The 26220-nt window shown below is 41.9% G+C and overlaps 1 protein-coding gene across 5 annotated transcripts in view; it reads left to right on the top strand.

Annotated features, from left to right (window-relative positions):
- The first annotated feature begins 1803 nt into the window (after positions 1-1803).
- LOC130204886 (transcription factor 4-like) overlaps positions 1804-26220 on the top strand; it is a 216077-nt gene continuing 191660 nt past the window's right edge. For 2 of the 5 annotated variants that reach the window (XM_056431859.1, XM_056431861.1), the window contains exons 1-3: positions 1804-1882; positions 2209-2247; positions 6719-6791. In XM_056431859.1, coding sequence (XP_056287834.1) covers positions 1811-1882; positions 2209-2247; positions 6719-6791 — 184 coding nt within the window. In that variant the 5' untranslated portion in view covers positions 1804-1810. The other 3 variants (XM_056431860.1, XM_056431863.1, XM_056431862.1) reach the window with 2 other exon arrangements.

Below are 26220 nucleotides of genomic sequence, written 5' to 3'. Positions count from 1 at the left end.
TGAAGCTTTTACAAGTTTTACAACCGCTTGATTGTGTTAAAACTCGCTCTCGCACGCAGCCGTGTATAGTATAGTTCGTTTATCGCCTGATGTTAGCTTTTTACTTCTGCCAAAGTCTGACGAGCTGTTTCACTTTATTGGATAAGTTCCCTAATGAATGCACTCAATCAAAGACCAGAACAATCTGGTTCGAATCCACTCAGATTACTTGTCTCTTTCGTAAACAACAACAACAACAATGAGGAACTGGTCTGCGCTCTCTGCTCCACATTAAGCTGTTACATGGCTTGTTGTTAGAATGAGAGTGAAAGGTATGAAGGGGCCAACGGGCAGGACCACTTTACACTGCCACAAATAAGCCTTTATGTGTCCTACCTGCACCTGTGTGTGTGTGTGTGTGTGTGTGTTTATTTTATTTTTCTCCAAGAGAAACTTGCAGGATGTAATTTGCAGAAATAGGCCAGTCATTTTTGTACCTGCAGTCTCTGGGCTGCACTGGAGGAGGGGCGGGGGCGAGGGGGGATTACCATGCAGGTCAAGCTCTGCACTTGTTTCATGCACTTGTGAGTCTAACCAATAAAGACAACAAAAAAACGACAACCAAAGTATAAAGATGCATGAATACTCTGAGAAATGTAAAAGAAAAAGAAAATCATAGCCTAAATTAACAAAATAAAAATGTAAAACAAACAAATATATGCATATAGAATTAGTAAACGTTTAAATAATTAAAAGTTGTATATGTCAACTAGGTTTACGCACTATAACAGTTCCTATAGGGAACACATACAAACTTTATTTTTACCCAAATTAGCCCAATTAACACAATCCAAATAAAACCAGCCAATCCCGATCAAACCAATCTATTCTTCTAAAAAAACAAACACATGTTCTTCCCTCCAGAAAAAGATTCCACCGCTTCCTCCGCCGGTGTCGGACACAAGAAGTAAGCTAGGTGGCCGCACGAGCACACTTATCGCACCCGCGGCTGTGCCACACGCGCATGGGATTTCCGTCTTGCATGCGCGCCCGGTATCCTTCAGCAGCAGCAGCAGCCTGCAGCCGAGCGGAGGCAAAGACCCGCTCAGCCCGGTTCAGGAGCCGCCGGATCACCACCTCCACCGGGACTCTCCCTCTGACACCAGCAAAGCGTTTTCTGAGGTGATTTCTTTTTTTCTTTTTTTTTCCTCCTTGAAAGGCTCAGCGGAGACGCGGCGTGTTATTTATTTATATAGCACGCGCATTTGTGTGTACGCGTGTGAGTGTGTGTGTGTGTGTGTGAGAGAGAGAGAGCCAAAGCCAGCCGCGGCGGACAAACTGCGTTTTAACGCAGAGAGGTCGGACTTGTTCGTCTGGAGAAAACACTCCAAAACGCACGCAGACACACTCCGGTCCCGTCGCGCGGCCCCCCCTTGTTTTTTCTTTTTTTCTTTCCTGTCAGTTTTTTGTTGTTGCTGCCAAACCCAGGAACCCGCGGCGGAGCTCTTCGCTCCAAGGATGAACTAGAATTGAGGCAGCGAGCTTGTTGTTGTTTTTTTTATTTTTTACTGGATTTATTTCGCTGTGGAGGAAAAGAGAGAATCCAGGAGCGGTGCGCACACACACACAAAAATAGAAGAAGAAGAAGAAGCCGAGGTCTTCCTCTTCTCTCCTCTACCCCCCCTCGCCCCCATCCCCTCCTCCCCTTGTTTCTCCATCTATCACTCTTTCCTACCTGTCCTCTTCTGTCTCTTCGTTTGCCCCCCCCCCCCCCCCGCCCCCCTCCCCTGTTTTTAGGGTCCGTGCGATTTTGAAAAAAAAAAAAAAAAAAATGCATCATCAACAGCGGATGGCAGCTCTGGGAACCGACAAGGAGCTGAGCGACTTACTGGATTTCAGCGCGGTAAGGGACACGGACCTTCTTCTCCGCGTAAATATGAATATAATAACTAGTGTCTGACAGCTACAAGAGCATGCACGGGTCCTGTAGGGCTTTCTTAAAGCGACCACTGTTTTACAATTTCTAAAGTAATGACTTTTGCACGACACCTTCTTATTTCCACTCAACTGTTTTTTTTGCTGCACAAAAGTGCGTTTGCAAATATAGATTAACTTGTAGGAAAAAAAAGTCAGTGCATATATTAATTTTTTTCTCTCTGCTTGTTTAGCAATTTCATTTCTGTGTGTGTGTAATTGTGATGCTGCATTGGTAATTTTGTTGTCTTATAGATGCGAAACAGCGATTTGAAAATGTTCCCAACATCCATGGTAGTGTATCTCATTTTAAGTCCTTTATTTATTCATTTTTACTTTTCATGTGTAACCTGCTCCGTCTGCCCTTGATATGATTTAGAAAATGTTTAAAACAATACTTATACATATTATTTATATAATATATATATCTATATATATATATATAGATATATATATATTTATATATATTTGTGTGTGTGTGTGTGTGTGTGTGCGAGTTTCAAGGCTGCCACACGCGCTGCGCACCGCATCGTATTCATGCGGTTAAAGGCTCAATGTAGAATCACGAACGTGCGTTACAGACAGACAGGCAGACAAGCAGACCGGCAGACAGACAGGCAGACAGACAGACAGACAGGCAGACAGAGAGGCAGACATGCATGCAGCCGAAAAAGGGAAATGTGTCACACTTTCTCTCCGCGGTCTAAATGTTCCGCAGCAGGCTGTTTGCTGCTCAGACTCATGACTACGTTTGAAAGTTTGTATGTGTGTGTGTGTGTGTGTGTGTGTGTGTGTGTGTGTGTGTGTTTTAAAGTAACAGCCCGTGTGTTGTGAACTTGACGGACAGGAAATAGTGTCGCCCCCCATCCCCAAGCTCGGCCATGTTTTCTGCGCGCCTCTCTCCTCTCCTCTGGGAGCAACTTTGGTCTGAAGAGGAGGAAGAGGAAGAGGATGAGGAGGAGTAAGAAAGAAGAAAAAAAACACTACGAAATGAAATATAAAAATTGAATGTAGTGAGACTGCAGGAATATAATGACATCAGGAATGAGGCTATTAATGCAAAGATGCATGGGGGAAAGACATACCTACACATTCCTATGCAATATTTGAAGTTTGTGCAAGAATGTGGAATGCAATAGACAAATAAGATCAAAGCTGAGGCCTGCACACACACATGTATATATTCTATATAATATACACATATTCTATCAGATCGTATGACACTCAAAGAACGGGAGTTACTGCACGAGATGCAAAAACAGGCACTAAAATCCTTGTTATTGTCCAATTATTAATCTCTTTTATGATTTCAATGCTGTAATCATAAGATCCCAGTTGAGGCCCTCCCGTGCTAGAGAGCTCACACCGTAACAGACCACATATAGGCGTGTTATAGAAATATTTCCAATATTTTATTGGAGATTTTAATTCAAACGAGCAATATAACCGACACAATAGTCCGGATCACTACAATAATATTGTAGCACTGTCACTGAGCTTTTATGAAATGGCTCAAACTATAAGAACGCTGTTGAATCAGAAGTGTGAACTACAGAAGTATACAACTCCTCTATTTTAATACAAACTATGTGCTGTATTTTCTACTTAGACCTGCGTATATAAAACATACATTGTTTAAGTCCTTATAGAAGTGTTATTGTGTATATTAGAACACAAAATGTCCAATCAAATCCCTGTAAACTCACCATTTGGTGGCACACGTGTTCTCTCAAGTCACTATTACAACATTTACGTAATGTTGCAATATTTTTTTTTAGGCTTACAATAATAAAGATAATTTAAAAATATAATACAATTCAAAACTGACTGCAACAGACTATGTAAGAATATTATAGGATTATCATTTAAGTGTCATATAAAAAACAAAAAGCTGAAAATAATATACAGTATATTGTATGTGACACCATTATCTCCTTACAATGGCAGACACATGCTCCCAGGTCAATATAGGAATATTCTAGGTTAATAATAACAGACAAAGGTACAAAATAAAAAATCAATAAAAAAGAATTAATCACAAAGTCTAAATTTAGTAGCTGTTGAGTTCACAGTATTATAGTATTTTATGAATTTTAACAGGTTTCAAAAAATGTCAATCAGCTCGTCATGAATGCTATTTCTTCAAACAAAGGAGGGCAGCAGCAGCAGCAGCAGCTAGAACGTGTCTCTCATTATAAACGCAGGTCGGTCACATTAATTTATGCGATCATCTGTCTTTGCACGCCCACAAGCTGACACCCGCAGCTCCGAGTGGTTCGACTGGCATATATATCGATAGACCTGCTGATAATCAGAATTTGATCCTCCATCTCGGAAGCGTTCCTTTTCCTCTTTGTTCGTGGCGGCCACGAGGGAGCAACCTCGGTATCTAACGTACGCACTTCCAGGCCCCACAAGCTGGATTCAGAAAAGGTGACAGGTCGACTATTTATTGTTTTCGTCTCGGTTTGATGTACTGCTATTGTGGTACGTACAAAAGTCGAGAAATAAATAAATAAATGAAATCCCTTAAAACCTGTAAATCCTGCAAAGCTTATGTCATTTGATATTGGGAAGTTCAGAGTGTATATCACTGAGAGTTTTCACCATCAAACACGGAGGTCATCCATCGGGGTCAGATGATGAACTGTTTTCTTGAGAGGCTTTACAGTAGCTCATCCATTAAAACAACAGAAATCGGTATTAATCTTCAGTCTGTCTTATCGTGGGCTTATCTTCCTGTAAATGTGTAGAGCAGATGGTAACACGTTCTGATGATTATTTCATATGTTTAAGTCAAATATGAAGTAGATTTGAAGTGTTTCATTTCCAAAAGGAGCCGTCCAACACTCGGCGAAAGTGACACTTTTTTAATGAATACGCATTCATGATGAATTGCGCAGGTGATTTAAGTGATCCTGTTTATTTTCTACAGATGCTGCATGTAGGATTTGATTTTGTTCTGCTTTTCCCCCCCAAAATGTTTTCCCAAAGTGTTTTGGAAAAGGAACTCTTCATATCTGTGTTCATGTCTGAGCTGAGAGTCTGTGTGACCATTAAGGCCGGGTATCCAAACTCTATGCATTTCAAGTACAGACTGAAATGTGTATTAAGCATTAAAAAACACTTGAAAAACACATAATGCTTGCATCAAGAGGTGTGGACTTTATTATAACTTGGACCAGAGCCACACTCAAGTTCTGAACATGACTGTTGACTTTAAAATCCACCTGTTTGACTTGGACTGACTAAATATCCTCATTAAGTCTACAATGTAAACGTAAAGTGATACGTCAGAATTGGTTGTAAAGAATGGTGTGGTCAATATAAAAACAAATGTCAATATGGAAAAAAAACATTAAGCTTGTAGGAATTTGAAATAGTTATAACTATTTCAAAGAAATAAAACAGCAAGTGTGATTAATGGATGTTAAATGTGATCATTTTAATTTGAAAATAAAAATGTTAAAATAATCTATTTTTGTAAATGCTAACTGTTGCTTAAAAAATATAAATAGGATAAAAAATGTTGAAGAGCACACACAGAAAATGACTTTTACCTGGTTTGGGAGTTGTTTGAACTTGACTTTAAACTTGACTTTCACATCTTCCCATTCAACTGGACTTATATTCTTATGGGACAGAGGACTTGCTTCTCATGATTGTGGACTGCGGACTTGACTTGGACTTGATCGATACTTTTCCTTCTTGACTTGGGACTTTATCCACTAACTACATGTCTGGACTTGGGACTTTATCCACTAACTACATGTCTGGACTTGGGACTTTATCCACTAACGACATGTCTGGACTTGGGACTTTATGCACTAAGTACTTGTATGGACTTGGGACTTAATGAATTATGTACCTGTCTCGATTCAGGACTTGATGTGGGATTACTTCTCTTGACTTGGGACTTGACATATGATTACATGACTTGACTTGGGACTTGATGCATTACGTACATGACTTGACTTGGGACTTGATGCACTAAGTACATGTCTTGACTTGGGACTTGATGAATTACATACTTGTCTTGATTTAGGACTTGATGTGGGATTACCTCTCTTGACTTGGGACTTGACGTAGGATTACATGTCTTGACTTGGAACTTGATGCACTAAGTCTTGACCTGGGACGCGACTGGACATGTTGCTTGTTGTCCTTGATGTCGGCTTTGCTGGATTTCTCTAGAAGACTTACACAACAGTGACCTGGCCCACCTCTGCAGGCAGTAAAACCAGATAGTCAGATTTATAATTTCCCTCAGCTTTTATTTTTATTTCCTCCTGATTTCAATAAAAAATCTTGCCAATTTATTTAGGTCAATCACTTGCACAACTATTTGACATTTGAAAACTTTGTTAAAGGAAAACACACTTATGTAACAAAAATAAAACATGATGGCATTGTAAGGAAAGCTGAAGTTAGTATTGAAATGATACCCAGTGATACCCAGCCTTAGTGATGATGGACCGTTTGTTTTCTTGGTAAATATGCACAAAGAGTTTCCTTCCAAAACATCATCTAATATGTTAAAAGCCGGACAAAATAAGCTCTTAATATGATGAAAATAATTCACATTAAGTGGCCATTAAAGACATTTCCTATCGAGATTGTAACACATTTGTCAACCAAATGCTGTCCTGGTGTTTTGGAATGAAGCTTTTCATGTGTAGCTGCAGTGACATTTCTGTAAAGGTGTGTGTTGCTGTTCGCAGTGTCAGTGCTCTCGGAGGTAATGTGCGCTCTGTTTGTCTTGTAGATGTTTTCCCCTCCTGTTAGCAGTGGAAAGAACGGGCCGACCTCCCTGGGGAGCGGACATTTCTCCGGCTCAAGTACGTCATCTTTCTCTTTTTTCTTTTCTTTTCTTCTCCTTCTTCTCTTTTTTTTCTTTGCTTCCCCCCCCCCCCCCCTCCTTCCCCTTACACCTGCTCACTGCTGCTTGGCTTGCTGTTTGAATCTTCTTGTGGGTAACCATGTTCTGTTCATGCAGATGCAGTTTTTGGGGGGTGGGGGGGGGGGGGATGCTATTTTTGCTTTGTGAAATACTTTTCATTTTGAGGAGAAAAAGTGCAGCATTCGTTGTTTATTTGGAGACACTGAAACTTGCTCATAGATACTTTGAATACTCTGGGTGGCCATATTGTTCAGCTGCTTGCTGTTTTCTGTACCAATCCTTGCTAAAAAGAATGTTGCGTGTTGCACAAATGAGGCGGCAACAATGACTTGATTATGGTGAGTCCATCTTTTAAAATATACCTGTCTGTCAGCCCCAGACCCTTTGATCTAGATCTCAAAAGAAAACCGCTAACAATATATATATATATATACAATATATATATTTTTCCTAAAATAGCTGGCCACCAGGTTTATTGTGTTCAAATCATACGTAACATACCTGCGTGCTGTGTGCTGGCGTAGTTTGTACATGTTTGTTCACGCTTTACCTCATCGTACAATGACGTAAGAACGTTGGGATGGAAAACACAGCCATGAGGTGATGATGGGATTTTTCAAGTGTCTTTATTTTGGGGCAACACGTCTATTTTTCAGCTGCCCGAGTTCATTCCTGACAGAGACTTCCTGTTTTTCTGATTTACTGCCCTCATTCTTTCCTGTCCCTGTGTTTGTGTGTGTGTGTGTGTGTGTGTGTGTGTGTGTGTATGTGTGTGTGGAGTGAGTTGTGGAGATTGGCTCACTTTTCTTTTCTTTTTTGACTCAGTGCTGAAATTGGTGTTAAACAGGCACAGTTTGGTTTCATCAGTAGTGCTACATGGCAGCTTTCACTTTGATTAGTTAGATCAATACAGATGAGCGTGAGGTCAGTCTGATGTGTCAGTCAGCCCTTGTGTACGCTAATGCTACACCATTCCTTCCTTCATCCAGTCGGTCAGGATGTCGGAGGGCATTGAAGTTTGTCTTTAAATATCCAAATCCACAATATCTGGCTCAACTTGTGGCGGATGTGCAATAGATAGTGGAGGTAGTGGACCGGTGGCGGATTTAAAAAAACCTGCATGCACACATTCCTGGTCGAGGACTTGGTCCTGTGGATGAAGCATTTATGCGGTTGACTTCACGATCACACTGACGAACCAATAGTGCCCTTTCAGAGATATTACATTACATTTCATTTTATCCAATGCGACTTAGAATAAGTGCATTCAACCATGAGAGTGCCAACTCATCTCATCTGCAATACGCTCAGGGAGACTGTTGTTCTGATCCATTATTATTGGAACACAAACAGTCATATCTTTCTCTGACCTTATCTGAGTTAAGTTTCGTTGAACCTTGACCCAACTGATCTTTTTACAACGTTAACCCCGTGGCGTTTGTGCGTTTCTGCAAGCGCCATGTATACGAAATGTGTATTTGCTTCAGAAACATCATCGTTGGATGTTTCCGTGATTTGCAGAAATGTACAACGCCACCATTTTTTTTCACCAACTGTGTTGGCTGTTGATTCTTATTTTTCTTGGTTCGTTTTTGTCAGTTGACGGTTGTTCAGCTTAAATCAATTGATGAACAATTACTATTTAAAGATTAAAAAGCAAAAGTTGCTTAATTATTCCCCAGTGTTCTTATATGTTGACAATATTTGCAATGAGCATATGGCACAGATCGTGTTTGTATTGTAGTTTATTTTGTACAAAAGCCAGATAGTCCACTTACAGTATCTCCTGCTTCTGCTTGCTCTGTTGTTGGATGTACACTTCTGCTTGTATTTTCCAGAATTATATTATACAATGTGTGTGTGTGTGTGTGTGTGTGTGTGTGTGTGTACAAGACAGGCTCAACCTCAAGAGGATGCTTTCTTTAAACAGAAGAATAGGTTGTTTCTGTCGCTGTTGTCATTTGCATCTAAACGGCGTTCGGAAGCCATTTTGTTTGCTGGCTGGAAAACAGAGAGATGCCAAGACGTCTTCTTTGTTTACTGCTTCGTGTTGCGGTTGTTGTTCTCGCTCTGCGGTTTCGGTGGTCTTGTTTGCTCCTGTGCTGCACATACAAATGCGAGGAAGGACGACAAATGTTAGAATTTTGGGGAAGAAAAAAATAAATCGGTGGAGGCTGTTGGGCCTCGGTTTGCGGCTTCAATTTGTGTCTTCATTTTGGGATTGTTGTGTTTTTTTTCTTTATCCTTTTAATACGGGAAGCCACACTGGTGTCACACATGCGCATGCACTCATCCCTAAACACAAATTAAACCCGCACACACTTCTAAACACCCGCATGTACAAGACAACACACACACACACACACACACACACACACACACACACACACGCTGCTCACCCCTGCTGTGGCTTTCTGCAGGCCTCGGCATTTTGATGAGCCCGCCGCTGTTTGTGAATGTAGCTAATTAGAACTCTATAGAACTACACAACCATGAGAGCAGTGGTTTCCAAAAGCTGGGGCGATGCCAGGAACGTGCCGACACTGAACCGGGGTCCACGCGGTGTTTGTTTAGTTCAGGTTGATGAATATTGGTTCGGAGAACTTTAAGAAAAGATATTCAGAGCAGCCGGAAACATCATGTAACTTCTGCCCGTTATTCTTTTCTCATCATTACACTTTTAAAACTAATTTTCCTGCATGAGACTAATTCCTTTCATCTGTTATATTGATTTCTTTCTTTATGAATTTGTCAGGTTGTCTACGATGTCAACCTTTCAGGAACTAAGAACGTTTTATTTATTCTAGCTTGTTGTTGGTTTTATAACACAAATGGATGTGAAAAATAAACCATGTGTACTCCTAAAATGGAAGTGAACATTGTATTATATGCAGTTTTCTACTCAGTTGGACTACTCGTTATTTAATTGTGTTGGTCATGTCACAATTATTACTACTGTATAGTTTCTGGATTACTCAAAATATAAGGGGACTAAAATGGCAACCACAATTTCAGTTTTGGCAACCAAAGAATGGCAACTCCTTATAAAAAGTTAGTCCAATCCTCCCACATCGCAGCGAGTCAATGGCCTTTTAGTCCCACACACATGGCTGACGCTGGGACTCACCAGTGACCCTGACCTTTGAGTCTGCTGGTATGAAACCTGAGGTTTGGTGCTGATACCAAAGTAATGTTTTGTCAATACCAAAGCAAGAATAAAATATAGTGTAACCCCCCCACCCCAAAGAAAACATTTAAATCAGTAAATATGTCATCAAAGTATTGAGGTTAGAGATATACACCATCACGAGACAGCACAGTGATTTTTTAAATACAGGACATCCTTTCTTCTAATCTTCTCTTTTAAGCAGAAATGTCCACACATCTTCAGATTGGGCGGAAGTTGCCAAACAGGGTTAAAGAAGACAACATAAATGGCAAAATTAGAACATAAAGGAGACAGGCGGCTGGATGGAAGCAGGAGACACAGAAGCACGTAAAGATAACAGTCAGAGGAATCAAAAAGGGTTTTATGATTTGGTTTATCTGATGCTTTTGAGGGCGGGAAGGGATTTTTTTTTTCTTCCTCCCCCCCCCCCAAACATGTCTTCGTGTAGAATTACAATTTTGAAAATGACATCCTTCACACAATGCTGTGAATACATTTAGTTTATTTTGTTTTGGTTGTGAAGCGCTCTCCTCGTTCTGTGTAAGTCCTCGTATTTTTGGGGGGCGACGAATCCGCCGTAAAAAACAACAACCACAAAAGCATCTAAACGATGCACAATCTCCCCACGAGTCCCCGGCTGACACGCTCAGCCCACGGTCATCGCCAACCAGGAAGTGGATTAGGCGTTTTAATTATTTGGAGATTTGGCCATTGTTTCCGTTTTATTTTGGGATCATCCCTGGAAAAGATAATGCACACTTCAAACTCTGTGTGTGTGTTTGTCTAATCTCTTCCTGGATGGAGCCGTTCAGCGAGCGGCTTCCCTCTGTCTGTCAAAAACCGCTGCCACCCGTTTATTTCAGGTCTTGGCTGCTTGTAGTGCTTTTCCTCTTCTTCTTTTTTTTATACACATAACCTCTCAGATCTGCTGTTTGTCTCCCTGTCAATGGTGTTGGAATGAGACTGAGGTGTGTTGATGTGTGTGTTCATAGAGAGAATGAGTGTTGAGCTTGAACATGTGTGACTGACAGATTTGTGTGTTTGTGTGTGTGTGTGTCTGTGTGTCTGTGTGTGTGTTTGTGTGTGTCTGTGTGTGTGTGTGTGTTTGCCTAGCTAGGAATGATGGGGGGGAAGGGAAGGGGGCTTTGGGGACGGGAGGGCAAACCATCCTCCCCGTTGCCATGGAACATAAAGTTGGCAATGAGAGATGGAGGAAATGTTTCCTCAAGTGTCAGCAGAAAGAAACAAAGAAAGGGAGGAAGGTAGATGGGAAAGAAGAAGGGAGCCGAAGAAGGAAAAAGGAAAACAAGGAAAAAAGAAAAACGAGGGAAAGGAAATGGAAAGGTAGAAGAACGAAAGGAAGGGTAAAAGATACGAGGAAGGGAGGAGAGTATAGATCAGAGGAAGAGAGAAAGCACATAAAGGAAAGAGAGAGGAAAGGAATGAAGAAGACAAAAAAGGATGAAAGGTGGTAAGAAAGTAAGAGAAAGAAAGAAGAATATTAGGATCAAAGAAAGGTAGAAAAGGCCACAATGATGGAACGAGAAAAGGTAAGGCAGGGACGTCAGCCATGGACGTCAAGCCTTATCGGAAGTAATACAATTTAGACCGATAAATGAAACCAATAATGGCGTCTATCAGAATAAAGTATATTGGCTCTTGATTTAAAAAAAACACAACATATAATTGAATAACTTATATGAGTATGACTTTAAACTCGTACAGTACAGTGGTGGCCGCTGCTGCAGAAGTTCCACACAGATCGATAGTCCCGCCCACTTTCCTCTACCTAGCAACCATGACCACCGCTGAGGGTAGAGAAGGAGGCAAAGTGAGACACAAAAAGAGTTTGGGGTGATTAAGGAAATAGTTGGAGGAGGAACATACATCTGGCTATTATTATACACACAACATGCTTGTTGGTGTCTGCACAGGGTTTGTTGACAATAAGATAAAAATAGAATATCACCAGAAAATAAAAAAAAGACTCTCAAGGAGGTGATCGCAAAATCAATAGGCTTTATCCCATTTGATTTTTTGGTGCCACATTCCATCTCCTTCTTTTTTCTTCCTTCTCTCCGTCGAAGACAAACACACACAAACACACACACACACACACAGCAGCGGTCTCCTCTGCCAGCGAGCTTCACGCATTAGCAGAGAAATTTGGGCAAAGGATAGATACAGCCTCGATGGCATGCCTGCTTTTTGTTCCCCTAATTGGCATAGCTTATTAAGTCACAGTTCACAGCGGAGGGAAAAAAGGGGGTTGCTTTAATAATCCCCCCCCCACCCCCACATTTGATTTGATGTACTTGTACCCAGACAGATAACGCGCTCCAACGTGGCGAGTCCCCCCCCACTGCCGCCACCCTCTTGTCTCTCTCTATCCAGTAAAATCTGCCTCTGTTACGCCTGTCACTCAACAAAAAAAAAAACACCCCGGCTGATCGCTTTCAAAATAGAGATGGAGAGCAGGAGCAAGTCACTTAACACCCCCGCTGCCCTCCCCTCCCCTCCACCCCCGCCCACTCTCTTTCTGCATCGGAGGCTGTTAAATTGTCTCGTTTCCCCAGCAAGGAGTCGCAGAACGGCTCAAAAAAGGAGAAAAACACCCAACCATGCTCTTAATTGTGGTGCGGATTAGAGATTAATAAGCGTTTTTACCCATAATGGCAAATATTATTGGCCCCATTTGCTTTTCTAATGCTAATAATGACTCCGCTAATAATGGCAGTGATTTCAAGGTTAGCGTCTGTTAGAACTCGCGTGGGTTTGTGCTTTTGACATTCTTCTTTTTTCTTTCCTAAAGCTCATGAGATTGACGTGCCGCTTGCTTCGACGGACCGGCTCGCTACCGAGTCGGAGCTCCATATGTTTTCCCCGAAGACGATGCTGGGATGTGCTGAGCTGTTGAGTTTTACGTGTTCTCGTTTGGGTTTCTCTGACTTGAGGTTTAATTGAGTTGAGTTGTTTAGTTTGACTAGTTTGATCCTTTATTTGTGTGTGAAATAATGGCTGGATTTTCCTGTTTTGGTGCAATAAAAACCGGTCCCTTGTTTATGGTATTTGTTAAACTCTTTCGCCGGTGGTGTCGGCAGTGATTTGCGACAGAAGGGTGCCAACAAGACAGAAAGGTAAAGTTTACAGGAGGGTGGTGAGGTCAGGCCATTGAGGAGAGATGGAGGCGGCAGAGTAGAAGACAGAGTCGATTCCTTCGGGAGTGAAGAGGATGGGCGGGGTTAGGAATGAGAATATCACGAGGTCAGCTCAGGTTGGGGCGGTTTGGAGATGAAGCAAGAGAGGCCTTGGACTTGTGCAGTTGAGAGATGCCAGGTATAGGAGAAGCCAGGCCAAAGGAAAATAGGAAGGTTTGTAGATGTGGTTAAGGAGGTCAGTTTGAATTGACCTACATTTTATTTAACGAGATCTCTGCAGTTTACGGTATCTTTAGATTTCTTTGGGGTTTAAGTGATTTGCGGTTTAGAAGTAGGCCACGTTTGGTTTGAAAAAGGTCTGACATGTAGGTTACAGACTTCTGATAAAATAACATGTCAAGCTTTAGTTTGGAATTTAACCAGAGTTATCTAGTTTTGTTTCTTCACATTTAAGTTGTTTCTTTGAGTGTGAGTTAAGTCAGGCATATTTAAACCTAAATGTATTAGTTGTTGCTTGGTTTACTTTTTTTCCTCCCCCAGTCATTTTTCAATCAGTATACAGCACTATCTAAAACTTAGCCCAGGTTTAACTTAGGCAACCACAATTCACCCAGCCAATCTAGAAGTTTCAACTGTCATAACTGGATGTCAAAGTCAGCGCAGAAAATGAAATGTCAATCATGTTTTTGTTTCGCCGATGTTTTGGACGAGCTTGCCAGCAGTCTGTGTGCATGTTTTGTTGCCTCGAAGCACTTTGTTATAAGTTGACTAAATGTTGACAGACAGCCAGTGCTTAATTGCTGGTTTTCATCTGCTTTTGGCTGGAGTCAGAAAGGCATTTGTTTTTTAGAAGCATCTGTTGCACACCTGCAGCAGGTTACCTGCATGATTTATATGTTCAAAGTACAACCCCGTCATTAGCAGTGGAGAGTGGATAGGAATACAGCATTTCTGATAATGCGACCCTTATTATTGGTGTCTATCCATCTCATCTCACTTTTCAACCTGGCAGCGACCTGTCAATCACAGCAAACCCCGCCCTAAAACACTCTCTGCTTTATGGTCTATTTGAATCTAAATGGACCATAATTTACAAAATGAACATCATGCTGCATTGAAGAAGACTTGAAACATGTTTACAATGTCTACTGCGGGAATAATTTAAGAGAGAAGTGGAGTAATTTTCTCCTAGACTTTCATACAATCAGACTTCTATCTTCTTGTCAATAGAGAGAATGCAAGTTTTAAGACACTTACACAGAACCGGAGGTAACCGCCTGATTATTAGTTATATTCAGCGTGTGAGTGTGTTTCCTTTTGCAGTCAGTCACACAATCTGCTCATTTCCTCTTCTCCAATCAGCTTAGTGCATACCTGCCCGCCCCCTGTGGTGAAGGTGTTGTCAGTCCTTCATCTCCAGTATCTTTTGGTGAAACCTCACGACTGCGGCACCCCCCACCTGTACCGGTAAACGGCCCTTCTCTCCTCTCCGCGGTCGGTCTGTGACGTCGGTGAGGTGTCGCTCGCGTGTTCCACCTCTCGCTCCTCACACCTGTTCGCTCGTACCGGCGGTGGCGGCGGCACAATCGCACAACCAGCGAGCCTAATTACCCGGCCCTTAAAAAATAAAGAGACGGGGGAACGTCAACCAGCCTGCCTGGCAATTACAGCGGCGCTCAACACCGCTCTGCAACAAACACCACTCCAATTAGAAGCAACCAACTTATTCTGGGAGGCGGCAGTGTGTGTTGGTGTGTGTGTGTGTGTTTATGCTTGTAAGTGCAAGTGCGTGACAAGTACATTTGTTTGGGGAGAGAGTGTGTGTGTGTGTGTGTGTGTGTGCATGTGTGTGTGTGTGTGTGTGTGAGGGGTAAACGTGTGGCTAAAGTGAAGGCAGGAAAGGTGTGCTGTGGGATAATGGTGGCTGTTAATTGAGAAGTCGAAATCAAAACGTGACACAGTTGGCGCCCCCGCTAATATTGCCCACACCTTCGTCCTCTCGCCCTCCTCTTCTTTCTCGCTGTATCTTTTCTATTTCCTGATCACTGCTCGCCCTCCTTCTGTTCCCTTCGTCCCGACCCCGCTGCTCCTCCTCGTCAGCCTCCTTCACTTCCTTCCGCTTCTCATTATTTTATCCTTTTAACTTCCTCCTCCTCCTCCTTGTCATCTCTTCTTTTCTCAGCTTCCTCATCATCCTCCTTTCACTTTTTTCCATTCTCTCCGTTTGGCCTCTCCATCTGAATTATGTCCTTCACCTCTGTCCCCTATCTCTTTCTTCCCCTCTTCCTCTCATCACTTTTTATCTTCCTTCTAATGTTCATCTCCCCCTGTTATCCCCATCCTATTCCTCCTCACTTTCCCCACTTTTTCTTCCACATTCTCTTTTTTTCACTTTCGGTTGTTCTCTCTCTTCCCTTCCACACATTCATCTTCCTCCTCTTCCTCCCCCTACTCACAGCTTCAGCTACACCTGCACACTGTTGTTGATTGACACATTTTCCTTGTGACGTTCCATGTCAATTGGATGACCAGATCCCAACAAACCAAATGTGGGGCATGTTATTTTTCGATGCTGAGAGAGAGTTTAACAATTTGATATATTGTCTATATCTAACATTCGTCTTCTCCGCGTAGCTCGTAACATCTCAGTGCTTTACTCTCTGGTTGATGCAGTAGCAGAACATTATGGTTATTATGGTCACTGAGTTCCAACAAAAACATATTCTCTAAAAACTGTATTTCCTTTCTTATTGACTTTGTTGTGACTCCCAGGCCCCCCACCCCCCATACCCCATTACCCCTGTTGGCCGAAGAATAGCAAAGATATTGTTGCTGAAGACAAAGTTATACTCCTATCGAGGCTCTTTGGGTGCTTTCAGTGCAACACTTCCTGTCGTCATGTGATGTGTTTCTTCTGATTCTTTCTTCGGACCTTACTGTTTCTTCCTGCTCTTATTCAACACTTCCTTTTCCAGTTCCTCCGTTTTGACATCAACACAAACCCCAAGCTTGTACTGTACACACTCAAATCTGACCTCAAGCCTGATGGTGTATGTCAGCGCAACGTACCCAGAGATGTCGAGGGATGGATGCTTTTCACCCAGAATATAATGAAACCGCCTTGGTCTAAAAGCAACATGTCAACATTTTGGTAAATCTGCATATTGGCTATGTTTTTTAATTACCTTCGCATTCGAGAATGCGGAAGGTTATGTTTTGATCGCTGTGTTTTTAGTTGTATGTGTGTGTGTTTTTTGTGTTATTCGCATAACTCAAAAAGCATTAAACCGAATCGCATATAATTTGGTGGGATGATTGGTTATTATCCGGGGACCATTTGATTAGATTTGGGGATTGATCGGGTCAAAGGTCAATGTCAAGGTCATGAAAAGGTCAACATCTTCTTTTTGGTTTAATACTTTTTGAGTAATGCGAATAACACACATACAAATAAATAAATAAACTAGATTGGGCACTCGGTAGAGCGCATACCTTCGCCGCAGCCACTTGTTTGGTACTTGGCATGAGAGTGTGGGGAGCTTGATGTCATGTGAACATTTTGGCATTAGTTGCATGCCAATTGGATAACAATTGACCGCGCTGTGGTTCCGCCAGTTGTTGTTTTTTGGGCTGATGTTAAAGGGTGTCCATAGAACTCTTAAAAGAGGACCGGACAACCAGACGTAGACCACTCAATGAGGAGGATTGTGATCCGCTTCTGAATGAATTGTTTTTTCAATCTTGTATTAAAACATTTTTTTCATCTGGTGGTCAAAGGTCATAGTGACCTCATAAAACTCACGAAAAAAGGACGGACAAGCTGATTACTCTCTCCCAGTAGGGGCCTTGTGATCAACATCAGCGAGGGCAGAAAACAAGCCTTACTAGTTTGCTGGAGGCCAAGTTTTAGTCTTTGTCGTGGCTCAAAGACTGACATCCATAGAGAAGTTTGGTCTTGTTTTTAACCGGATGGAGATAAAATCTAGACCTGATGTGCTGTTGTGAGTTTATCAAGGTTTGCATAGTCAAAATGTAAAATTAAATCTGGTTTCCTCCCAATGCTCATCGTATGCTTCCTCCTCTTCATCCATTTTTTCTTCTGCCTCTTTCCTCCTCCCAGTTATTCCCCACGAACTGAAATGACACAGATTTGCCAGTCTTGTGTGTACTGTTTTTGTATGTTGTCAGAATCTCTTTGTCAGAGGTGTATAATGTACCAATGTGATGTGAGTTGACTTGCCAGAGTCACGCTGAACCTTCACACCGCAGAGAGCAGCGGGTTAAACCATCTGTTTAGAGTTCTGGGTGGGATGGAGGAGGGAAGCAGTGCAATGGTTCATCCCGGCTTTTGTTTTATTCTCAGTCCTTGGCAGAGCTGGTACCAGAGTGGCACTGCCAAGTTCCTGGTTGTGTGTGTGTGTTTGGGGGTGCGCGTGTGTGTGTGTGTGCGTGTGTGTGTGCGTGTGTATGTGTGTGGGGAGCAGGAGATATATTTTTCAACCAACGCCTCTTTTTTCCTCACACACACATACACAAATACTGACATACATGCACACACACACACATACACACAGACTGTAAATTGTCTGGAACACCCCTAGTGCCATCTGGTCTTGTGACGGGCCAGACAGTACATGAATGTGTGCGTGTGTGTGTGTTTGTGTGTGTGTGTGTGTTTGTGTGTGTGTACTGTAAGTGTCTGTTCATCGAGAAAATGAGAGAGAAAATGAAGGGAAAATGTGTGCATGCATGTTAAGATTGTGTAAGTGTGTGTGTGTGTGTGTGTGTTCACAGTGTAAATAAAAAAAATTAAATACACACACACCTCACATATACACGCACACACACACACCTACACACAATCAGCAGTAAATTCATGCCATCCTCTGGCTGTGTTTGTGTTCATTTGGATCTCCTTCCCTGACGTTTAATTGGTGTTTTGGTCCAGTGTGAAAGTACTTTATTATGCCTTGTTTGACACATTTTTCAAATGTAGTTCTGCAGAACAGGAGGGAGGTTTTGGAAGCCCTGCTCAAGTGCCCTTGGGCAAGACAGTGACTCCCTACGAGCAGCTTATCCTCTTCTTTGACCCCAGGATGTTGTAGATTTGAATATATTTTTTGTCTGATCAGTTTTGTTACCAGGATTCATTTTGATTGTTGATTCATTTGTTGTTTTATTATCTGTGTTTTTATTGTCTTTCTTGTTTTTAACCTTTCTTTCTTTAAAGTTGATTTTTAAATGCTTCTATTTTTACCTTTTCATTCATATTTTATCTTTTGGGGATTTTTTAATTATCAACACGCTGGAACACACACACACACACACACACACACTGAGCTGCTTGGTACAGTCACAGTACATTATATTGGGTTAACTGATCAGCAGTCATTGACAAAAAGACTTCAGAAGAAATGGTTGGTCTGTAGATTTGAAACTTCAGCTTTTCATTGGACCTCTAAGCCTGACAGTGCTGGTACCTTTCTCATAGGAGTTAAACCTGCAACCCTGTCAGTGCTTGTACCTTTCCCTCAAGAGTTACACCTGTAACCATGGCAGTGCTGGTACCTCCTCTAAGGAGTTACACCTGGAACTCTGGCAGTGCTGGTGCCTTCATGGGAACTGAGCTGCAAACTGCAAACCTTTCATTGATAAAATAGAGGATCTTGGCAAACAGCATGGAAGGAGTGCTGATGAGAGTGAGGGGGTCAGATCTTGACTGTGTGTGTTAGACACATGTGGATTGACCTGAGGAGACCAGACTGTTGCTTTCTCATTGGCCAAAAGACATCTGGCAGTCTGTGTTGTTGGTGTGTGTGAGAGATACCACATTGATCGCCCCTCTCACATTCCACACTGTCAGGACTGAATAGCGAGAACTCCTCACTCCAAACATTCTCTGGAGTGAGGAGAATATCTCTCTCTCTCTCTCTCTCTCTCTCTCACTCCCTCACTATTTCCTCTTTTCATTCTTGGTTCTTTTTCCATTCTTCTATTCTCCATTGTTCACTCCGACTCTCCCCCTTTACTTTCTTCATCATGTGTTATCCTACTCACTCTCTCTTTCTCCCTACATTACTAAAAAATAAAGCTGAATATCATTATTGCAATTTGTTTGAATTTTACAATCATTATTTTAGTGCAACCGTGTAATTGGACTTGAAAGGTTTTTTTTCTGAGTGATGTAAACAAATAATAGAATGACATGATACCTGGATTGTCACACGATCAGACTGACTATAGAGATTTGATTTGAACTCGCTCTGACAACCTTGAAACAATCCTTTACAAAGACTTGCTTCACAGTCACACTGATGTTTTGCTAATCCTCCAAACTGGCGGCGGCACGCTGAATTATCCATGCATCACAATAAAATGTTAATGGAAAAAAGTTGAGAATTACTGTTTCGCATTTTAGGCCGTTTGTCTTATTTGACAGCTTTGTGTGTGCAATAACTTCAGGGTGAAACCACAGTGTTTTTAGCCTTTGGTTAAGAGGAAGTTAAAGAAGACATTAGTTTTCTTTTTTTCTATTTTCCTTCCCCTAGACTTTCCTCTTTTCTCCCATTTTTCGGCCTGCTGCCTGTTGGATCCATCGACAGCTTGAAGCCATTTGAAGGACCAATTATCCAATAAATGCGGCTTTATGAAGTTGTTTCCCTGCTGCTGTGTTCTTGGAAGGCAGAGGTGTATATCAACAAGATTTACAACGCTGGAGCTTGAAAAGAAATAACCACCATTTGGAAGAATGTGACACCTACTTCTGCAAAAAAAAACATAAACAGATTTGCATTATTGTCTCTTTATTATCTTGGTTGCCAATCTCAAATCAAAAGTCAGCGGTTGGAAAGAATTAAACCAAAGACTTGCTTCACGGAATGTTAAACATGCACTGCATTGCCAAACTTATATGGACATCTGAACATTACACTCATGTGTGATAATTGAACATGCCATTCCAAAACCACATATATTAATCTGCTGCTTTAACAGACTCCTCTTAAGGAAAGGATTTCCACCAGATTTTAGGACCTGGCTGCAGTGATTTATTTCCTATTCAGACATGGTTATACATTTACTAAATATTTGTGTATTATTAAAAACACCAGCATCAAACTGGTACGCACTTTAAAATTTAAAAAATCTACCCCATTGTCAACGATACCGGATCCAGCTTAAGTATCGTCCTGATATCGGTGTAAACCTGTGACTAATCAGCAATTTCTGCTGCCGCTGTCTTCGTGGATATTCCCATAATGTGTTAATGCGTATCTTCTCCCAAACAGCATACAACTTGGCCAATACCAGCTGACATGAAAGCGCAATTAAGGCTTACTTGTTTTGATTCTGGCTCGCAACCTCTACTTCCACTCTATTTACTGGCGAATTACAGCTGTGTGTAGCCTTTAGCTTCTTCCACGTCATACAAAACTACGCTAAAGCCGAGTTTATTTGCTCCAAACCAGTTGATGAAGATACTCTGGGGCGAATGTGGCTCAGTGGTGAGCAGGGTCGTCCTTCAATCAGAGGATCGGCGATTCGATCCCCGGTTCCGCTAGTCCATGTCGATATGTCCTAGGGCCTAAGAGACCTAACCCCACATTCCTCCCGTAGCTGTGCCTACGGTGTATGAATGTGAGTATGAATGTTAGTTAGTCATGATGGCAGGTGGAACTGTAGCCCCTCCCATTAGTGTATGAATGGGTGTGAATGGGTGAATGATGTGTAGGGTCCATTTAACATTTCTAATTTGTATTTCTTGATATGAGGGCCATTTCAAAAGTTAGCTCAAAATGTATTTGACAACTGAATGGAAACACATGTATTAAATCATTCGTGGTTTTTCCTGACGAAATAGAATTCTGCTAAATAAAACCAGTTGTATCTTTCTCTTGGTAACATCTGCTGCTTAAACATACAGTTAAAAATTTAGTTTTTAAAAAATATCTCTTTCCACTGTTCTAACTCTTTCTGACAGAAGGCTCTGGGTGCGGCCAAAGGTTTTAAATACTTCAGTCCCAACTGAGGAAACAGAACTAATTGCTTCAGTGACTCTGCAAGAGAGGGTGTGTGTGTGTGTGTATTTGTGCGTGGGGGGGGGGGGGGGGGGGCTGGGTGAGACTTGCGGTCTGTCACTTCGCCATGTGTATGTTTGTGTGTTGAATAAGCCTTGAGCAGGAACTCAGTGTATTTCTTTGTGTTTGCACAGTGACATTTGATTTAGCCTAAATTAATCACTCTTTGTACCTCTCTGGAAAAAAAGGTATTGTCTATGTTTTAGAAGCAAGAATCTGGAACAAAGATCAATACATCTTCACAACGAAGCAAGGCCAAATTTTGAGGAGAACGGGCAGTGGAGCACTCCCTGTTTCCTCAATAAACTGTTTTCCTTCCAGTGTTTAGGCTGTGAGAATCTTTACTTTTCCTGTTGAATAGAACGTACCCTGAACTTCAGACACAACTTTGAATTTAACCTTTTGTTAAACGCCACCATGAAAATAAAGAGCATGTTAAAACTCGTAACATGCAAAAATAACCCCCTTAACAACTGCTGTTTGATTCAGTATCCTGTTTATTGAACAGGTGTTTCAAATATAAATGTGAAAAAGGGCACATTGTGGTTTTAGCAGTGGCAGTATTTCTCAACCAAATATCTCAAAAGTCTTGTCAACATTGTGGGTTTTTGAACTCTGTCCTGACTCTACTCAACCTAGCACATCTGACTACAGGATGGATTGGTGACTAACTTGGGCTACCAAGTAATGGGACTTTGCTGTTCTGGGTCCCCGTACTCAGTTGTTGTTGGTCAACAGATCCAATCCTATCTTCGGCTATGTTTACAGCTCTTCTTCTTCAACAATCACGATACAGTACTTTAATTGGAAAGCTTTTGAGTAAATGGAAGCGCTTAACTCCTGTCTCCAGTCTTTATGCTAAGATAGGCCTTGGATGTAGTTTTTCTGGATGCATAAAGACAAAACTGATATCCATTTTCTCATTATGGTTTTCCCCAAAAACATTTAATGAACATCGCATTCCAATACCATGGGACTCAATGTGCTGGTATAACAGCCACCACTCGTCTGGGAAGTTTTCCACCAAATGTTGGTGGGAAAGCTGCAAAAGCACTAGTGAAGTCCATCTTTGATTTTTGGAAGATACTGTCTGGCTCGCAGTGGGTATTCCAATTCATCCCAAATGTGTTGGATGGACTGCAAACCATTGGTTTGGGGACTGCCGTTACACAAGCCTCAAGTTCAACATTTTGCTGTTGGCATTGTTTTTTAAAATTAACGTAGTCTATAATAACCTTCAATTTTATATAGCGCTTCTCTAAATACCGGAAGTCGCTTACAGAGTCCAGTAGTCATACACACACACAGTCATAACGGTGGTGGTAAGCTACATCAGTAGCCACAGCTGCCCTGGGGCAGACTGACAGAAGCGTGGCTGCCAATCAGCACCTACGGCCCCTCCGACCACCACCAACATTCATTCACATCCATATGAACAGGGGTGAGGCTGCGGTGCATGTCTTTATGATAGTAGGGGTAACCGGAGTACCCGGAGTAAACCCACGCAGACACGAGGAGAACATGCAAACTCCACACAGAAAGGACCTGGAACAACGGGATTCGAACCCAGGGCCTTCTTGCTGTGAGGCGACAGTGCTAACCACTGAGCCACCGTGCTGCCCCTAGTTAGTGTTCAAATGAACTGTCATGAACTGAAAACACTCTTTTAACGAAATATACGTTCTAAGACAAAAGCATGGACAACTCCCAGACCAAACCATGTGACATGTAAATCACAAAGTAGGCCTGCCCTAAAGCGTACTGTGCTCTAAATGGACCATAATTTATTAAATAATTTTTTAAGAATTCTTAAAAATATAGATTGAAACCATAAACTCATGTTTACAATGTTTACCCAGGTAATAAATCAAGATAGAAGTTCAGTCATTTTCTCATAGACTTCTATACAACATGACTTATTTTTGCAACAATTGGAGACGCCCCCTGATGGCCATTAATGAGAAGGCAAGTTTAAGAAAATTCTGCATTGGCTTCACTTTTAAGACCCTAAGTTGCCGCTTTGATTGAGGTCAGGGATCTGTTCAGGACAGTCAAGTTCTTGGAAAAAGCATTTCGTTGGGGACCTGTGCACGAACTGTTACCACAAAGTTGACAATAATAGTTGTCTCCAATGTCATTGCTTGCTGTGGCATTGATATTAACAAGAAACGTCACCATGGTATATATTTAGGGTTGTCCATATACTTTGGGCTACAGTGGTGTAATTACTTAGGGTGTGTTCACGTGTCTCACGCCTAAGCAAATATTTTATTTCAAGCTACCGCACTATACATGTGTGCGATCTGCATTTGCACACACGGTCTCATTTGGCAGCCTGTTTGTAAGAATGTAACCTGACACACACACACACACACATTCGTTCCCACAGTACCTCTCTCTCTCTCACTCCCTCGCTCAGATGTGAGCCTTTTGTCCGGCTTCGACCTTTTACTTTTCACCTCCCCAGTCGTTGCAGGTGTTCATCATGAGGCGATGAAACAAGTAGTGACTGTTCTCCGTCCCCAACACGGACCGCGCTCAAGCGGCTGCAGACCCCCTACCCCCAGCCCCACTCCACATTTACTCAGCTCTTTATAATTTGTAGCTCCACATGTTGAAATGTGTGTGTATGTGTGTGTGTTTTCACATACTTGCAAATGAAAATATGTGCGCGATGTCAGCCATCTTGCATACATCCTGTTCCTTAGGCCTAAGGCACAAGTCTGTTAATGTTGTTGTCCAGCTAAAGGTTTCACTTTGTCTGATTCCAAAGAGGTGAACTCTATCTTTATGAAGGAACTGTTGCAGAGCCAGAAAAAAGGGGGAAAAAAGAGATTATGGCGAATGACATACATCATAACGGTGTGTTGTGTGTATCTACCATACTGCCGTTATAATGTAATTGTTTTTGATAAAGTTGGACAAATAAAAAGAGCAGAGCAGAGGTAGAAAGAAGACCATAATGCTGCGTTGCGAAAGCCAATCAGCGCTGAGACGCTCCGCTCGTCATCACTGACGTCATGACGTCGGTGAATCTAAGTGGATGCTGCTACTCTAGAAGCGCTGGAAGCGGCAGTTATTCAGACGTAGTTGGTGAAAGGCACCGAGCTGTGTGAGCCCACGAGTAGGGTTGGGTACCGGTGCCTATAAGACCGGTGCCACCCGGACCGAAACGCAACGCACATTTCGGTGTTTCCTTTCGGTGCCTGAGCCGATAGAAATTGAAAAAAAATATTATTTTGAACTTCTCTCGTGACTCCGCCCTGTCAGCAGGTTACGATAGCCTATCATATTTAACTTTGAACGCGGAGGCATGCGCTGTGTTTGACTGCGTGAGCCCGTGCGGAGCACATCAGCAGTCAGGCTGGGCTCAATATGGAGACCGGTCTCCTTGAAAACGTAGAGACCGATGATGACAAGAGCAACCTGAACTCAGATTAGTACCGTAACATTGATTGAGAGTCTTGCATTCATAAAAGTAGGCCAACAAATAATAAATTAGCCATTTTAAACATGTTTAAGAGCTAGCTCGTAGCTCGCGCTAGCTACGAGCGCGACAGTGCTATCCGTTTTGTGACAGTGCGCCATGTGAACGGCAATTACAGGGAATATGGCCGAAGAAATTTTTAATGTCGTCATTGTCAATTGTCGTTTTGTGCTTTTTTTTTTTAAGTGTCGGTTCAGGCACCGGTACCGTTTTAAAAGTACCGGTTTAGCACCGGTATCGGAAAAAACCCAAACCATACCCATCCCTACCCACGAGTGATGTTATGTATAAATATATATAAATATATATGATATTAATGTTATGAACCCAAACCCAAGGGCGTTAGATGTTAAGACGTTTGTGGGATGTTCACAACATGTATAACGTAGAAATAGTGGTTAATTCGTCCGTGGTGGATGGCGGAAATACTAACCATTTACATGGAGCAAAGTAACAAAGATAAGCCACGCCCCCTTGCCGACACGAATGACGCGATTAAACCACAAATAGTCGGGTGAGTAAACTCCCGCGAGTAAAGCGTTGTCAGTTCTGTTTTTGAATAAAGGGTCGAAAATTTATGTTTTTTTATCCGATTCATCGATTAATCGAAAAAATCATCAAACGTTAGTTGCAGGTCTATCTCTAATGCACTACCAAAGATTGATGTTGATATTTTGCATTTTTCAATTCAATTCAGTTCAATGTGGCATAATTGGCATAACCGTTTCAAAAACACAATGTTAAAACATAAAATAAAAAAAGGAACTGCAAATCCAGCCGGCTCTGGCATGCTTTTCTCTCATCATGCAGTGAAGATAACCTAATTCTAAAAAATTGCGAAGACACTTCAACAGTTTTTACTTTTAAATATAAATGTACACTTTTATTTAGTTATTAAGGAGCAGTAAGCTGCAGTGAAGCGCCCGGGGAGCAACTGGGGGTTCAGTGTCTTGCTCAAGGACACTTCGACATGCAATTATGGGAAGAGCGGAGATCGTACCGTGTACCTTGTGGTTACGGGACACATACTTATCCCCATGGGATACAGAGGACCCCCATATTTAATGACGTTGGTTGACTGGAACAAGGTGCATTCCATACATGGCAAACAACAGTAATACCAGCATTAGATTTCAATATTTGATAAAGAGTTTTCTGCTGCAGCACCGACCCACATGCATCGCTTCTCCTTCAGTGTTTCAGGACGTACAGAATCAAATTTCTACCAAACATTTATTTGCGTTTATTTTTCAGCAAATGCCCTTAGAAACTTCTCTGAGCTCTGCTGTCTGACTGTTATGCACTTTAAATCAGTGGGTCAGAGGTCATGGTAAACAAGTTAACCTGATTTTTTATTTAATCCTCCACTGCTTGACCGGTGTTGGCTCAAATCTCTTCCAACCATATAAAAGGATATACTATTATTGGAATACTATTTCTAATTAGAAATGATTTGTGTGTCTGTAAGCTGAGATGAA

The sequence above is a fragment of the Pseudoliparis swirei genome, chromosome 15 (genome assembly GCF_029220125.1).
Source record: "Pseudoliparis swirei isolate HS2019 ecotype Mariana Trench chromosome 15, NWPU_hadal_v1, whole genome shotgun sequence".
Taxonomy (NCBI): domain Eukaryota; kingdom Metazoa; phylum Chordata; class Actinopteri; order Perciformes; family Liparidae; genus Pseudoliparis; species Pseudoliparis swirei.
Note: the sequence above shows the minus strand (reverse complement) of the source record. Positions and strands in the feature narration are given on the sequence as shown.